Source organism: Lissotriton vulgaris, chromosome 2_1 (assembly GCF_964263255.1).
Source record: "Lissotriton vulgaris chromosome 2_1, aLisVul1.2, whole genome shotgun sequence".
Lineage (NCBI taxonomy): Eukaryota > Metazoa > Chordata > Amphibia > Caudata > Salamandridae > Lissotriton > Lissotriton vulgaris.
In genome coordinates, this window is record NC_141687.1 from 1,727,752,920 (window position 1) to 1,727,771,479 (window position 18,560).

Genomic DNA, 18,560 nt, shown 5'->3' on the forward strand with positions numbered 1-18,560 from the left:
TATGCCTGATGTGTGTGCCCTCTGATATAGCCGCAGCCTAAGTTTATTACGTTTGGGCTCCATTCTTTCTCTGGCCATCTTAGAGAAGACGATTCCCTTTATTTTTGCTTTGCATATTGTCACACATCTAGGTGGGTTCTTGAATAGCTCCTGCAGTCCTATGAACATCAAAGTACTCCTGACATATTGTAACCATGTGATCATGTGTTCTTGGTCAAATTTCAATCAATCAATCAATCAATCACAGACATTTATAGAGCGCACTACTTACCCGGAGGGTCTTAAGGTGCTTGGGGGGGGGGGGGGGGGGGGATGTGCTGCTACTGCTCGAATAGCCAGGTCTTGAGCTTCTTCCTGAAGGAGAGGTGGTCTTGGGTCAGGCGCAGGTCGGTCGGGAGGGAGTTCCAGGTCTTGGCGGCCAGGTAGGAGAAGGACCTTCCTCCTGTTGTCGTTTTTCGGATGCGGGGGACGGCGGCGAGGGTGTGGCTGGCTGATCGGAGATGACGTTTGGGAGCGTAGAAGTTGATGCGGTTGTTGAGGTAGCTCGGGCCTTGATCGTGTAGGGCTTTGTGTGCGTGGGTGAGGAGACGGAAGGTGATTCTTTTGTTGACGGGGAGCCAATGCAGGTCTCTCAGATGTCCGGAGATGTGGCTGTGTCGTGGGATGTCGAGGATGAGTCTGGCTGAGGCGTTCTGGATTCGCTTGAGTCTCTTCTGGAGCTTGGCGGTGGTTCCGGCGTAGAGGGCGTTGCCGTAGTCCAGTCGGCTGGTGATGAGGGCCTGGGTGACCGTCTTCCTGGTCTCGGTGGGGATCCACTGGAAGATCTTCCGTAGCATGCGCAGGATGTTGAAGCATGACGAGGAGACGGTGTTGACTTGTCTGGTCAAGCAATCATTCAGGATGTTCTGGGTGAGGCTGACTGTCTCTGTTCTCCAAACTGAATGCCACAGCAAGATTGGTGCTATTTGAATATCATCTGTGATATGGGCTACACCCATCTCAATGTGACAGTTATAATTAGAGCAGTTTTGAGGAAGGGCTACTAGCCTCTTAAAAAAACCATCCTCAGTTTGTTGGATGGAAGCTATATACACCATTCCCCATACACCACCAGCCCCATATGTGGCAACAGAGATGAATGTGGCCAGATACACCTTTTTAATTGCCTCGGTTTGGATCCTAACTTTTTGGTGAATCTATAGATCACGAGAATCCCTTTATCTAATTGGAGCACTCTATTGGCTACCATATTTGCCCATGCATTCTTTCTATCATGTAAAAACCTAGGAATGAAATGGCGTCCACCCGCTCCACCCTGGTTCCCTCAATATAAAAATGTTTGCTTCAATCTTGTCCCCACCACTAGTACGAAAGATTTCAATTAGTTCACCTGAAGATCTAAGTTTTTCATACATTTTGTGTACTCCGCTATGAGTTTCTGCAATGATATTCCTGTACGGGCGATTAGCATAGCATCATCTGCATAGAGGAGTGTCGGAACAGGAACTGAGTTCACTAAGTGCTGATCTTTTGTAGACTTGGACAAAGCTTCTCCCACACTATTAGTGTACATTGAAAATAAGAAGGAGGAAAGTATGCAGCCCTGCCTGACCCCGTGCTGAATAGACAATTGTTTTGTATGTCTGCCATCCCTGCCCTACCGAACATAGGACATCGCTTGAGAATACATCTGACGTATAAAAGTTGTAATAATATCGTCTAGTCCCATCTCTTCCACAACTAACCGCAACTTGGAATGATAGACAAATTCAAAAGCGTCTGATAAGTCCATGAAAGCCTTGTGAACTTGGCCATTCTTAGTGGCTGTATATTTTGAAATACTCAGGCTCAAATTGAGACATTGATCTAGTGGCCCTTTCCTTTTGAGAAGCAGTACTGTGAAGGTATTAGTATATTCCTTGCCTGGACCCAGTTCACCAATCTATTTAGTAGTACATGACCTTTCTTTGTGATTTCTTACTCATGGAGCACTTTGTGGATCTTTTTCTCCTCTAATTTTTCTCCATGACCCTTCAGCTCCTTTGTTGTTCTAGCGTCTACTTTTTTTCTCTGTGCTGAGAACAAAGTTGCGGAAGGGACGTAGATTTCCCTTCAAGACTAGGGAAAGGGTGTAACAGCACAAATAGAAACAGAATGTTTCTTTCTCTTGGAAAAAAAGGCAAATCACAGGCAGCAGCAGTGCAAGATTTACTCACACAAAAAATAGGTAAGGCACATTAATCGCCAGTTTAAGGTGCATTTACATTAAACACGAATAACAAAAAGGGCTGCATTTAAAGGTTTATCGAGGGATAGAAGGCACAGTACAGGCAGATGCTGTGCTTACTACGTTAACACAGAGAAGAGACACATCATAAGCTGCAACAGTGCACCTGTTCCCCACATAGAATAGGCACAACATTGGGTTGGTGAGAGGCAAGACGGCGGTCGACTGAGACCGTAGCAACGCACAGTGACAGAGAGCGTGTTTTTTTCTCCAAATTATGCTATGATTTGCAAGCGGAGAAGGGAACTGTCAGAAACAATGTCGGAGGTACAGACGGAGATCCTACGGACCCCTCAAATCTCACAGGGTCGCTATGTGCAGTTGGTTGGAGAGCTTATTGGTCTGGCGCTGCTTAGGTATTTTAAATACCTTAAAGGCACTTTTTTGGCTATCCCAACCGTAGCTGCGTACTGCGTTGTTGGAGGAGCAGGTTTGTGGTTGACGAGGCCACCAGCGGCAGAATCGTCACCTGCCTCAGCTACCTTGGAACCGGTGGAGGAGGTCGCGGAGAGTTATAAGGTTGGGCCCGAAGTCGGCGGCGGACCTGGTCAAAGCAAAGGCTCCACTCATCCTGAAGAACCCTGTTGAGGCCGCGGTTGCAAATGCGGACATGGGGGAAGATGCTTCACCAGGTAGGACACCCTCGCGAGGACGCCGAGGTGAGGGAGTGTAGTCAATCCAGGAGAAGAAGGGGAGAGGCGGGGCTGCGGAAAAGGTGCAGCCGGCCGTCCCACAGTGATAGACCTTCTGAGAGGTCCTGGAGAAAAGGCTGCTACCACACAGGTGGAGACAGGGGGAGACGAAAGTCGGGAGGGAGCCATTGACAGATCAGTTGTATCAGGCATCAATCCATGTGTTGGGGAAGAGGTGGGGGAAAGTGGGCCCGGTCCCAACTCTACACCCCCACCTAGGACCAACGGGAGAGAGGCTGAATCTGGATTGTGGTCTTCAGAGGTAGGGCATGCCCCCATAGAAGCCAATACTGCTGACACCGTGGCCCCTGCACTTGGTATATCAGGTCAAATGATAGCAGGAACAGAAACAGAAGAGGAAAATATGACTGGGGGTAGGAAGCGCCTGAAAAGGAAGCCGAAAAAGAGCTTGATTTATTTTCTGTCTCAGATGGAGGGGAATGGTCAGAGGATCTTACGGACAGTAGTAGCATGGATTTGAACAATAGTGATCTCAAATTGACAGATGGTGGAAAATCAAAAACAATCTTGAGGAAAAAGAAAACGCGAGAAAGAGAAAGAGACCTTACTTGAGATTATACCCCTTTGACCGAGCTTATTAGTGCCTCAGCAAAAGGACCCTCAGGAAGAGGGGAAAAAGCATGCAGGTCTAACTCACCAACATTAGAGGCTATTTTTTAGGCAATATCTACCCACCCCGAGGAGATGCGTCAGGATAGGCGCAAAGCTCAGGCGGTTATGAGAAAAGTACAAGGGGTGGTGCGAAAAGTGACGAAAACGTGTAGTGCTTTTGGGGAACGAATGTCTGATTTGGAGGAAAGGATTTGCACCACAGAATCAGATCTTGTAAGCACTCAGGAACTGGCTAAATCACAAGAGGCACGGAAAGCTGATATTCAATGGAAACTGGAATAACATGAGAACCGCCAACGGTGCAACAACTTACGGGTTCTGGTGGGGTTCCGAAGGGGGTGGAGGGAGAAGGCACCCATGTGTATCTTATAGAGCTGTTTAGAGAGTCACTGCCAGAACTCACTGATTGGAATTGGTCAATGGAGGTTCAACGTGCCCATAGAGTGCCTTTTATACAAAAGCAACAAGTGAGGGCAGGGGCTCTGCCATGAGCCATTCTGGTATTTTTTGGTAGCTTTCTACTATGTCAAGCTATATTTGAAAAGGCAAGACCTGAGGCAAGGAGATCCAGCAATGGAGTTTCTTATTTAGTTCGCCCAGACCTCTGTCATTTCAACGGTGGAGGTTGAGGCAGGTGATCAAACCCTTCCAAGACAAGAATGCTCAGGCATTTTTGAACAACCCTGCCAGACTAAAAGTTGTTTGGGGTGGACAAACACGTTTATTTATGTCTGAGGTGAAAGCCAAGGAGTATTTGGATAATCTGACAGGGTAAAAAAAGGGAAATAAACAGGGGGAGGGGAAAAAACACTTGGTGTGGGATAGGGCATTGTAGTCAAAACCCAGGGGAGAAGGTGGAAGGGTTATATATATATTGGAGAGACAAAATAAACACACAGCATGTACTAGCTAAAGGAATATGTGTTTATGTGCTCTCAGCTCTGTGCGATGCATCCGTCATGCACAGACACCTGCCTGCCTGCCTCTTAAGGGGGATGTTGGGGGGTTGAGGTGGAAGGGGGAGGTGGGAGACAAGGGGTTCAAAATATGGAAAAGACATACCCAGAGGAGAAGAGGAAATATGCAGACAATTAAAAGTAATTTGAGTAATACAGAATAGGAACTGTATTGTGTTGGAGAAAACAGGTAGAATAACAGGAACATTAGGATCACAAGGAACCGCTAAAACTAAATGTAGCTGGGAAGAATAATCATTTGCTTAATGAATGTGGCAGGGCTAAATGATGCAGCCAAGAGAACTAAACCTGGGGAATTGGTGAGGACAAACTCATTTGATATTGTTTGCCTGCAAGAGACTCATGTCCCATGAGGGAAAAGACATTGGCTGATAATGCAGGGATATATTCTTTTGACATCTATGTTCCAGACCTCAAATATCCGTGGAGTAGCCATTCTGGCTAAAACATCTCTGGGCCAAGTTAAATGAAAGGCAGCCGATCCTCTAGGGAGTTGGGAAATAGTTGAGCTTGGGATGAGACTTACTATTTGCTCAATCTACGGATCGAATTACGATGACCCCCAGATTTTTTTAAATCTTGAATTAGAACTGGCAACGTGGCCTATGCCGCTAATTGTATGCCGAGATTTTAATATTGCCCTAGACTCACAACAAGGTCAAAGGAAGCAAGGGACATACCAGGGACAGAACCCCCGAGTATATTGGGCATTAATGTCACTTAATAGGAGCCATGGTTTGGTAGATGTGTGGATGGTCAAAAATCCCCAAAAGAATGTAGTGTATACGTATTACTCATGTCCACATAAAAAATATGTTAGGATTGACTATTGTTTTGGAACAACAGATCTACTTAATCAGGTATTAAAACCTTACCTAAGGTTACATCTGACCATAACCCGTTAATTTTGGGGGTAGAAATACTAGGCTTTATGAAAAAAAGGGGAAAATGGTCATTTGATAGGAAGCTATTAGTCAATATAGGATACATCGAGCATATCAGCAAGTGGACAAGTGAATATTTTAATATCAACAGGTATAGCGCCTCGTCTGGGATTCTTTTAAGGCGGGTCTGAGAGGAGAAACTATTAGCTATCAGGCCCAAGTTAGAACCCAGCGTACGAAGAAAAATGCAGAAACTTAAAGAGGCAGAAGAGGAAGATGTCTTATTTATTAAACAGGGAAAAATGTAATACAAAATCAGGGGCAAACCATGGCCCTTAAGGCAGAAATTATTGGTTGTCTTGCTCAGAAATTGGCTGAAGAATTTCAGTCCCAGTGTAATAGCTTATACGAAAGCAGGAATTAGTGGGAAAGAGATGAGCTCTCTGCACCAAATAGAAGATAGTGCAGAATCAAATACTGGCTATTAATGGAGAGACATATACTGACCCTGACAATATAGTTAAGGTTTTTCAGGAATACTATCAGGTACTGTATTCAGAGGGAAGGGATAAGCATGCAGCTTTGACATTGAATGATATTAGCCACTTGGTGACTATGGGCGAATTGGAAGAGATTCTGGATAGGTCTCTTAAAGAAGAACTACAGCTAAAAATTACACTGGAGGAAATTCAAACAGCTCTGCAAAGTATGGCTTCAGCTAAGGCCATAGGCCCTGACGCAATACCTCTTGTAGTATATAAAATCGTGGGTATACCAATAATGCCTCTCCTGTAAGATCTCTTCAGAGGTATTCAATATAGTGGTAACACTCTGGATTCGTGGAAAGAGACACACATCATAATATTTCCAAAATAGGGTAAAACACCCAATATTCCAGGGTCATATAGGCCAATCTCTTTAATTAAAACTGACACAAAAATCTATTCAGAAATTTTAGCTACTAGGTTGGGAAGGATCATTGGCCAGCTGCTCTCCCCTTGGCAACACATGTATTATACCAGGGAAAGGAACAACATATCACATTCGTAGAACCATCTCATTATTTGATGTTCTGTCTGAAAAGGGAGGCCAGATGGCCATGATCCTCCAAGATGCCGAGAAGGCATTCGATTGAGTGACATGGGAGTTTTTGTGGGGGATCCTGGAGCTAAAGGGGCTTGGACAGGGATTTATTAGGGTAACTAAAGCAATCTACTGCAATCCAAGAACCTGGATACAAGTGACGGGGAGAGAATCAGGTGATATTTTAATATTTAGGGGAACCAGGCAGGGGTGCCCCTGTTTACCTATATTATTTGCTTTGTATATTAATCCATTAGTGAAGACATTACTACAGTCATGTAAAATCAAAACTATAGTTACCAAGTGGTATAAGATCAAAGTTCTGGCCTATGCCGATGAAGCAGCAATTTTAACAACCTACCCAGAAAAGGCTCTTGGGAAAATCAATCACATAACCGAAAGGTTTGGCCTCCTTTCAGGATATGCTCTAAATAGAGGGAACATACTCATTCAAACAACAGTGGTCCCATACATATTCCAATATAAAACAATAATATATAGACGGAATTAAATCTATATTTAGAATGACATGTCCAGCCGGACAGAGGTCCTTCAAGTTTACTTGATAAACAATGTTTCAGAATAAAACAAAGATACCTTCCACAAGACCCCTGTGTGGTACACAAGCCTGTGCCCAACACTTGCAGGGTGTTTATAGTTGGTGGAAAATTAGAAGGGTTTTTAAGGCAAACAAGCGTTCTTCTGTTCACATGTCAATGATACAGAAAATGTCAAGCAGCACCATTACATCAATTTAGCAATCAAATATTTGTATAAGGTGCTTAAGCAAGTCGTCTGCGTTTCGGTCCCCTAAAGAATAATTGCCTTTATTGCTAAACCTCAAAAATGCCTGAAAGGAAAAAGAAAAAGGAGAAAAGAAAAATACATACTTTAAGAACAGAGCACTAGTTAATTCAGAACAAGTGACTCTTTGTGCAGAGTGCATTCAACCGTTACCAAGGTGAAGGTGTTTACAGGGTTTCTACGAGAAATAATTGCAGGCGAGTAAAGAAGTGGTAACTACGCGTTGGAGTTTAAGGTTCAGAATCGCGAGCTTAAGGTCGAAATGGAGCAAGCTAGTCGGCGTTTGTGATTCTGTGCCAAGGCTGATTGTTGGTACCTAATGCGGTAGTGCCTAATTGACCTCGGCAGTAGGGCATAGGTTCAGGTCCGCGAGCTATCGGTCGAGGTGGACGTTGTGATTATAGGTGCCTAATGCGGTGGTGCTTAATTGAAGTCGGCGGGAGGAAGTAGCATAGGTAGTGAGAAGATGAGTTACGTGCCTATATCGCGACTGGGTGGCGAGTTAATGAACTCAAAATGCTTACCGAGGCAACGTATGAATAATGTCTAGCCGTGTGGATAAGCAGTATGGCCCGGTCCAGCAGCCCTATATGGGAAAGGTAATCTATAGATTAAAAGGTGATTGATACCTAAGTTACAATACGGAACTCGTGCCATGCAATACTTCTCACCCAATTAGGACGTGGGTTGCCGCGTTACTCAATCGTAACCGGGCGACGCCAGGGTAAGCCTGTTAAGACAGAGGTGGTATTTAGGAAACTTAAATGCAGCATTCCGACCAAGGAGCGGTGCCCTAGACTGCTGGCTTACTCACCGTTGTGGACGGTCTTGGAAATCTTCCCTGGCGTGCTAGTGCGATCGAACCAGGAAGTGAAGAGGGGGCAGGTGGGCGGTGATTGGTCAGTGCAAGTGCGGCTATAGGCATAAACATAAAGGAAGGGTGCAAGTAGTGGTGGCCATCTTGAGTGATGCGTATTTACAGTGATGTTTCATGCAAAGTGACAATTTAATAAAGCATCGATCAGTACATTTCAAAAAAATGTTTTAAACATTTTTTTTAGTCAGGTAGATGCTTGGCGCTTTGCCCAGAGTCTCTAAAGCATCATTGTAGGGGAATCAGATTAAAGCAGTCCTTTCCTCCTGCAGGTTCAAACCAGAGTTCAAGCTGTCTGTCTTCAGAATCCATTTTAATTCTTCTCTGTTAAGCATACGGGTTAGGTCGCCTCCTCTGGGTGGTATGATGATTTGTGTGATCACAGTCCAGCGGATCTCGTTTTCAGTATGCCCTTTGTCTAAAAAATGTTCAACCTAAGGTGCGTTCAGTGTTTTGCACCTAATGCGACTGCGATGTTGGGATATTCGCAGCTTGATTTTCTGTTTTGTCTGGCCAACATATATAAGATTGCACGGACAAAAGATTGCATAAATGAGGTTACAGCTGCTGCAGTTGGTAAAGGTACGCAGTTCATTTTTTACATTTTTAAATACAAATTCTTTACTGTCAATTGAAAAATCCCATACCACACATGTACCACATTTGGAATGACCGCGCAGAGGGGGTAATGACCAATGATCATGAAGTGTGATATTTCTACCAATTGTGGGTGGTAAAGCTGCCCTTACCAATTGATCCATGAGATTTTTGCTTTTCTTGAAAGCGAAGAGGGGGGTTTCCCAATTAAGGGGGCCTGAGTTCAAAATGTGCCAGTTCTTTTTAATACATTGTTTTACACGATTGGATATGGTGGAAAAAGTGGTTACACATACTGTTTTTTCAATGTTTTTTTTGGGTTTGGGTTCCAGGAGAGTGTCTCAAGGACAGTACCAGGCTCTTTTCATAGAGTTTTTGATCAGGCGTCTAGGGTAGCCTCTAATCCTAAGTTTCTCAGATAGGGTACTGGCCTCAATGAAGTAATCCTCTTTCTTAAAACAATTTCTTCTTAGTCTGAGGATTTGTGAATATGTATGGGACCACTGTTGTTTGAATGAGTATGTTCCCTGAGGTCCCCTGCTGACTGAATTGGGGCCCCTTGTTGTTATCAATCTAAATAGAGGGAAAACAATTGTTATTTGTACAGATAACGTAGATTTTAATGATTCTAGGTGAGTGGAGTCAGCAGTCTATCTTGGGGTGCGAATTACAGCAAAAGTGGATGACACAATTAAATGCAATTTTGATCCACTGGTTAAATCTATAGCAATGGAATTAAAAAGAGTGAATGGGCTACAGTTGTCGATAATTGGGAGGGGGAACTTTTTAAAAATGTCTATTTTGCCCAAGATCCTGTACTTGTTTAAGTCAATTCCCCTTGCCTTAGAGGATCATATACTGAAGAACATTGATTCTATTTTTTCTAATTTTATGTGGCAATATGGGAAGGTGAGGAGGGCTGTGAAGTGCCTGACATTGCCACAAGATCGAGGAGGGTTTGCAAATCCAAATATCACATTATATTATTGGCCCACCCTACTGCATCAGATGACTTTCCTGTTGGAAATAGATAGAAGTAGTTGCGAGGACAGGATGGAGAGGATTCCCAAAATATTTGAACTTGCTACAGGGAAAGAGGCATCTGGGTTGCTACTGAAACAACTAGAGCAAAGCGATTATAAAAAACTATACAGAGTGATGAAGGCTATGGAAACAAGTATCATAATGTATGGGAATACCTAAGGTAACGCAATATACCCCCCTGTGGCATGTATCACTTTTTCCAACAGCAGTCTACGATGCTATGGGGAAGGTTTGGGAAAATAGAGGGGTGATCACAATTGGAGAGTTTTATGGTGGAGAACAACATGCCCAATTCTCTACGCTCCAACATGATTTTGGAATAGATCCCAATCATTTCTTTAAATTTGTACAGATTAAGAGTATCCTTATGCCTTATAGACCAACTATGAAAATGGATAATATACCCCTGATGGATCTCATTATTAAAAAATCATGCAAAATTTAAAACATATGTAGTTTATTGTTAACAGCACCGCCAGACGATTTGGAAAAGAACGAGACGTCTTGAGCTGTGGAATTAGATAATCCTGATGTAGACATCTATAGGAGTTAAGATCTATCTGCTAAAATATTTTTATCTTCAAATTTATAAGCACAATTATATAAAACTATATTTTACCTTTATTTTACACCGGCTAAACTATTTATGTGGGGGAAAAGGGGGGATGATAAATGGCCCAGATGTGGGGCGGGTCCGGCCGCACTGATACATATGTTTTATGAGTGTGGGAAACTGACTCCCCTAAAATTAGGACTGCTTGGTTTTTGGAAGAATCTATTTGGTATTAACTTCGAGTTGACCCCCACATTAGTGATCTTGCGATATGATAGCTCTTTGGGTCTTAATAAAGAACAAGAATATTGCCTTTTTCTGGGCAAAGCTATTTTTAGAATAATGTTAGCAGCCCGTTGGAAAGACATGGAACGCCGACCTTCCAAAAGCGGCTAGCCAGACTTCTTGGAGTTCGGAAACAAGAGGCATTCCTATATGCATGCAGGGGAGGCAAGCCAGAATTCAGGGGCTAAAAATATGGGCATATATTTCGGAATGGAGTAGAGAAGCTAGGGGATTGGAATAGGCTGGAAACCACAAAACGCTACTAATTTACTATTTAAATAATCTATGTATCTTTATGAATTGTATTTGGATCAACTGGTATTTATATCTATATACTACAGTTGCTACATTTTGATAGGTATGTGTGTTGAATCTGTGATATCCTGGTTTTATAAATTGTAACTAACTATTTCTATGAACTGATTTGCCATTATGTATTATTGTAAAATGGTCTACTCTGGGTATGAATAAAAAGAAAGTAAAAAAAAGAAAAGGCACAACATTGGCAGCTGCTGTGAAACATCTATTTCACAAACAGACAGCACTTTATGCTGCAGTCGAAGCCTCCCTCTTAAGTACCTGTGCAAGCTTCTCTCGCAACAAATATTAACACTATCGGCAGTAGCTGCGAAAGTCTCACTCACAAAACCAAGAAACCACAGAAAGTAAGGAGCAGTGTAAGAATCCCTCACAATGCACAGATAGCATATGCGGCAGCTATGCATAAGACCAAACTTAATTTATTGGGATTATTGTTTGGCAGTCCAGGGTACATTAAAGATTTTAGGCTACTCTCCTGTTGGTTTAAGGCCACTCACTCCTCTCATGTCACAGGAACAAGCAACTGTTCATGTCCTCCCTTAGTAGCATTTCTAAACCTAAAAAGCACACTCAGTAAGCTGCATTTAGCAGGATATGCTTTTGCCGCTGTGCCTCCCTCCCAATATCTTTGCAAAAAAATTGCTTGCTCTTGCAGGGACATCCATTTGTGGTCACTCGAAGCACATCCAGGCCAAGCGGCTCAAGGGAAATCTAGTCTAGAACACCTTGAGGGGCATGCTTTTTATGGCTTCTCAGTCCACTTGTAACTGTATAGGCCTCTCTGAAGCAGATAGCAAACCATGGGGCATATTAGCAAGAACGTGGTTAAAATTATCGCTGTTTTAGCGGCAGGAAACTGCCATTAAAATGGCGATAATGGGCTTGCTAATATGCGTTATAGAATTCCAATAGAAGCCCAGGTTAGATGTCCTGGATAATTTTAATGAGGTTATCGCTAATATGCCCCCCCAGCAGTAAAGTAAACCTATCTTTCTAAAGAAGTAGAGAATGGCGAGCAGTGAAGGGATAGGCATCTATAGCTCCCAAGTAGCCAGATATGGATTTTCTTTGTTATTTGGCATTTATACAGCTCCCAATCCGTCGAAAAGCAAAGAGGCATTTCTAAACCCACATATAGGAAGGTAAAATCAAAAGAACAAGTCATAGAGCATAAATGAAAAGCTATGATTTGCTGAAGAAGTCCCACATGGCATGGGGCCACTTCACAGCTACGTACAACAGCACTGTCAAATGTGCCAGGCACTAATCTTGCTATTGGATAATTAAACTGTGACACTTTGCACCGTTTATCTGTGAGAAGTATAGGGAGCGCAAGGATTTTGCACTTTAAAGTTTATATTTTGAATTTGGGGGGCGCCCTGAGCTTTGTGGTATACTTTTCTGGGCTATCTGCGGGATAATATATCTGCTTTTAAAAGATCATTTAGTTTTATGTTATCTATGCATCATAGTGAAAGCTGGGGCTACCTATAAATAAAGCTGCCATTGTACCCAAGAGATTTTATGTAAATGCCTAAGTGGTGTAAAAACATTAGCCAGACACATATAATATATTGTTGATCTAAGACAAGCCAAAGAAAATAAAAATAAAAGAAATGGATACATACAGAGAGAAATTTGTGTATAATTTGTTGCATATGAATTGTGAAAAGCGCATGCTGGGGAATTTATTGTTATTGTTGAAGTGGGCTTAAGCCACACATTGGAAAGAGCGGTGGTTCTCTTCACCCTTAGGCACCGCTAAAATTTAATATTGCAAAAAGATATTTAATATATAGCAAATGAAGAAAAACTTGAAGTGCGCCATTTACCCTACCACGAGCCACCATTTGATTAGAATATTATATTGTTTGCAGTTTTATAGAGCATGAACTCGACCCAAAGGTATCGGAGCACGTCACATGAGCACCAATTAAATTAGACAAGGACATACACATTTTTGGTAGGCACGGAGAGTTTATTAAGTGATTCGTCCAGAGTCACAGGATGTTCAGCTGAGCTGAGGCTCATACCTGGTAGCCCCGATCCGAAGCCTGCAGCTCTGGCCGTTACACCACGTCCTCTACCCATATAAATAGATGAAGCAAGTTTTTTGCGTTCAGCTTTCTTGAAGAGTGCTGTATATTCACGCTCCAACGCCAATAGAAAACCATGCACTTCCATATTAAGTGGGATAGGCAGCACAACGTCTGTAATGCAACTTGGTGAAATGTCATATTTCAGGCTCGTTTCTGTCAACCATGAATATAGTGTGTGTCCAAAACCTATCATGCAGTAAGCAACCAAAACTCGGAAAGAATGACCTTCCTCGTGCCAGTGTAAGCAGCAGAACCAGAGTGAATGCAGTGTTAGAAGAAAAACATCTAATTTGCAGGTGGGTATAGAGTCTGCTTGCTTCACTGCATGGGTGATTGTGTGAGTGTGTGTCTGTATTTCAATTCTCTCACAGTTAGACCACTGTGAAGGATTGTACATGGGTCTAACACGAAGGTAGATACAAAGACTTCTGATAATCCGTTGTATGGCAGCAGGATACAACCTGCCGCTCAAACGTTGAGATCATCCAAAACTAGCATCCAAGAAGGTCCAGTGGCTGCCAGTGCACTTTAATTCAGAGCACTTCCTAGCCTTTTGAGGACATGACCTGGTATACATCCTCTGGTGAAACATTAGGGTCAAAAACAAGCTTACACCATGCTCATCAATGTCTGCCTATGCACAAACTGTTTCCATTTATGGCGTGTCAGTGAATACACCATAACATAAACATGAACATACAGACAGCAGTTTCACAATTTTTCTCCATACACTGAACTAGTGTCACCTGCATCAAATTCACACCTGTTATGGGGATTGTACATTACTACTCCAGGGAGCCATAGTATAGGTCTGTCTCCAGTGCCCCCAACCATGATGCTTCATAATTGTTCCCTTCCACGACAAAACTGAGGAGAGCCATCTTTACAAAAGCCCCACAGTAGTCTCTACACATATTAATTTCTCCTGCACAACCACCCGATGGCCAATTACCCTCCCAATCCAAGAGGTCTTTGCTTGTGAGGGGTACTAAAGTACTGTGAATTTGAAAATCTGCATGATATGGTGTATTCCATGACAGGTTTGTCCTGCTGAAATTTAATGAAGAGTGAGGTATTTTATTCATCACATATTTATCGGATGTATTAAATGCTATCAAAAACGTAATTCCGACCCATGTGTAAAGAGGGGTTTATGCAGGGGTCAGCTACCACTCGTAATCAGGCCCTTAGTGACAAAAGGACCTGAAGGAAGAAATCAGGAAACAAAACTGGAGCGCATAATATATTTTTGTTGTTTTGTACATTTCTTTGCACGCCTTGCTAAATCTCATTTTCTCACAACAGATCGTTGTGATTGACAGATCAGGCACCATCATCGTCAGCAGCATTTCCATCAGCAGGTTTCCATACTCCGATGGTGAGTTCTGCTCCACCTTGTCGAATTAACAATACCTCAGGCTGAAGCTTTTATTAATGATGCCAGTGATACATTCCTTGACCGGTGTTATCTCTCTTCTGCATATGACTTACGGGTAAAGCAAAAATGATTGGAGAAGTGTTTCCATGCTGTACGTGATGACCATCGAGGTGCAGATATCATGCTATGGGATGTAGCACATAGCAGTGATGTGGATGGACAGGTCTGAGAGACACGGACGTTTAGTTGATGGTTTTACCATACAGCGGCAACTTTGAGCAGCTCCGCAGGACCCTTTTTGCTATTTATTATGATTATAGTCTGTTTAGCTAGTTACTGTGCTGGATTGGCTAATCGAAAATGTAGTGTGTAGTTGTGGGCCTTAGCTGGCATGGCTGTAGAGAGAGAGAAGTAGAACGATCTGCTAGGATGCACAATTTTACTATCCTCCCAAACCTGAGTGTCGTTGTGAGGTGTATAGAAGCTGCCACAGTGTATAGATATTTTGGATCTGCAGTCATGGCTAGATTAAAGTCCTACGATAGACCTGTAATGTGTGACAGACCTCTTCTTCCATGCATGCTTGTTTAGTGATTGATGGCTCATTGGCTGGTCTCTGCTGGTGATATACAACCATCCTAAAAGATATGTTTTCTGTGAATAAATGTAAGCGGTGTAAGTTAAAGTTGGCTGCCGACCACTGAGTGTTATGGAATTAGTACAAAAAAATTGCATATGACATTACATAACTACATAATACCCAGACAAACCATAGGTCAGCCCTCTTTGACTTACCTACCCATCAAAAGTAGTTTGCTGTTTGGGTTGTGTTCAACCTGTGGAAAGTAAGCTGAATATAGCCATGTGCCATATTATCAAGAAAGAGCGATACATTATCGCCACTTTTATCGGCAGGAAACTGCCGCTAAATCGGCGATAATGGGCTTGATAATATGCCCTTGTGAATTCCCATAGAAGCCCAGGTTAACACCAGAACCTGGGCTTCTATGGGAATTTACAAGGGCATATTTACATGATGTTTCCGATTCCTGATACATAAGCAGTTGTCACTATCTAAACCTTTGAGCCATTCAGAAGCAATGTCCACTCAGGAAACTCCAAATTCAAATAGGTGCCAAAGACAGTGAATTATTCCTTGCTCCAAAGGCGGCACTATTGATCTCTCAGAACGGGAGTCAATGAGAGCCTACATTCTTAATCTAAATACTACGAGAGCTGCGTCCCATGGGAGCAGAGAAAATGTGGCCTCATCAGAGCCTGTCCTGCATGGAAGGTGCTAGTTTATGCAGAAACTGTGATGTCTACCCAGTGCAAGCACCAATGCATCTGAAATCAGTCCATTATGGTTGAACAGGACTTTCCCTCACATGGATGGTGCTTTTAAAATACTGAAGCAAGAGTGCTAGGAATTCAAATGTGTGCAACAAGAAGTACAAAGCCACACACTATCATCTATATTTTCGACCAGCACAAGATTCTGCATTATATGAACATGAATATTCAAGAAGAACTAACCGTGTCCAATATGCAGTGGCAAGGGCTCCGGGTGTGTAGATCAATGCCAGGTGCTCCACAGACCTCCTGAGCACCGAGTCCAACCCGTAGCAGCATAACTCTCTCCACTGTCACCCAGGCTCTGTTCACATGGGCTCCGCAAACCAAAATAAGACAATGTCAAAATTAACTCTTTACTCTGCGAATCATTCATCCATTCTGGTTTGTGCATCCAGCCGGCATGCTAAAAGTGCATCTTAGATAAGTCCTCCACAATCTGTGTTTGAAATGTCCATCGTGCTGAGAAAAAACTTGTGAAAAAGAAATATCAATTTTATTTAGGTCACCAGGCTCAATCTCCAAATGGTTTCTATGCAGAGGAAATGAGTCCCTCCTCACCCAGTCCTTGCCCCTCTTGCTGTAATCACCCTCCCTTACCTGTGGTGCTGGGAGCGAAGCAAAGCGCACTTTCGCAGCCTCCTTGACACCGGCGGCCCCTGCACTCACTGCATTCCTCCGGATCACATGACCTCTCCCAGCATTCCGGTTCACTACATAAAGCTGTAGAGAACTAGAGTGCTGACCTTGTTTTTGTAAGTGCCAACAGGCTAATAATTGCGGCATGCTTTCAGTGAACAAATAATGGCTGTAAAATCCACTACTTGATGCTAGCTGAGTTTTTGTCAAACTCCACACTCCAAGCAGAGCGTGGAGTGGGCAAAACCCTGTGAATTACATGGGAAGAGTGGAGATCGCCATGCACCTCTAATGATTAGGAAGAATCATCGCTCTAAGATGGCCAATGGATTCCCTACCTCAGCTGGTGCCCTCTGGATTATTTGCTCTTTGCTGTCGCCTGGTTCGTGTGTTACTATGGAGATGGTCACCTGACAAAGGGTGTGGTACATCTGACTGGAAGTTGCTAAACAGTTTGCTGGTGCCTCTTTGGTGGGGTTGCAGGTGTGGAACTACTCACTATACTGAAGAAGATGAAATCGAAGGAGTGAAAACTCCAGCTGCTTATGCTGTATCCACCCTGCTTGTAGATATCAGGTGCATTTTCAGTATGAGCCTTCAAAACTACAGCTATAAAAAAGTACTGTTGTGTAACTAGGTAGAAGCTATTAATGTTATGAAGCAAGTGGGCAAAGTATATAATGTTTGCTAGACAGTGTGCCAATTCATCTCAGCAAATCTGTGCCTTTCCCACTAGTCATAAACTTTGTAGAACCATCTTGACCGGTCACAAAATTGACATCATTAATCAAAGAGATTGAATTGGACTCTACCTCAGCAAGGAGAGAAAAACAAGAAATGGAGGGGAAAGCGCCCCCACTCCCATGTTGCTATAAATGGGCATCACCTTTTCTTTGAGATACTTTTGAATGATTAATCTCAATTTTTAAAATGTGTGCTGGGAAACACAAACAGATTATGTCATGCACTGAATATACATACCCACATAAAACTAACAAAGGATTTTTGAAAAAAAGGGTTCTGGGTTGTTTAAAGTTTGGTATGTATTTTAACTTTGGTGCTTGGTTGTATGGCCTGCTCAAGAGTAATTGGTGACAGTAACTGAAATCATAGCTTCAATAAGGCCCGGGTGTGACATACACTGGTTTGTTTCATCATGTAGCTATTTATTCATGCTCTCTGGTTCAGGCAGGTGCTGTTTTAGAGATTTTTTTAAGCATGACTTCTCGCATGCAGTAATCGAGTGACATAAGGAAGACCGATCCGACAACTGAGGTTATCATATAGCAGTGGCGGCTCACAGAGGGAGTACTGCAGGGCGAGGGACGGGGTAGGGATAAGGGGGTAGTGAAGTAGGACATACGACGGCCAGGAGTAATGTAAGCAAATAAATATTTAAAACGATTTACCTTGCGTTCGCTGCATCACCAACTAAGCAGGTGCCTCTGTGCAGTAAAGCTCGCAACTCACCTTTACCACTACTTCCAATCTCCGTTCCTCCTGCCAATAACCCTTAACCTTACACCTCTATACTCTCCGCCATGTCTCTTCTCTTTGCCCTTCCAGCTCCCTCCCTTGAGCTTTGTAGTGTTGGCGCTGTGACTCAATAGGTGCGACACAGGACCACCCATTGTCCAGGGAGAGTTTGTCTTAGACCCATGGGTTTTGGCATGTAGTGCTTTGGTCCCGTGACCACGTGATGTTTACCAATAAAAGGAAAACCGGCGGATGTGACGCCAGTGGACACACAGAGGCTGAATCTCAGAAAGCACTCACAGAGTCAGTGTCTTTTGCTGTGGCGCAGAGCTCCCTTGCATAGCGGGAGCGAGTGTGTCGACGATGCACGCGGTACTCGTTCCACGGACTGCATTAGAAGGCAAACAGATTCTCCACCTCGTGATCGGACTGGATACCCTGCTCCAGCAAGCCCCAGGAATGCGAGGGGAGGTATAGTCTCAGCATTCTACTTGCCCATTTCCCGCCACAAGGACAACATTGTGTGAGTACACCCACACCAAATGCAGGTCAATAGTGAGCGATGACCTGGCAACCTTAAG

General features: G+C 43.3%; 1 protein-coding gene across 1 annotated transcript in view; it reads left to right on the forward strand.

Moving 5' to 3' along the window:
• Positions 1-18,560, forward strand: part of LOC147733201 (mucin-2-like) — a 1,190,401-nt gene that overhangs the window by 438,372 nt on the left and 733,469 nt on the right. Inside the window, exon 12 of the mRNA XM_086957735.1 lies at positions 14,439-14,511. Within this exon, the coding sequence (XP_086813861.1) occupies positions 14,439-14,511 (73 nt within the window). The remainder of the gene's footprint in view (positions 1-14,438; positions 14,512-18,560) is intronic.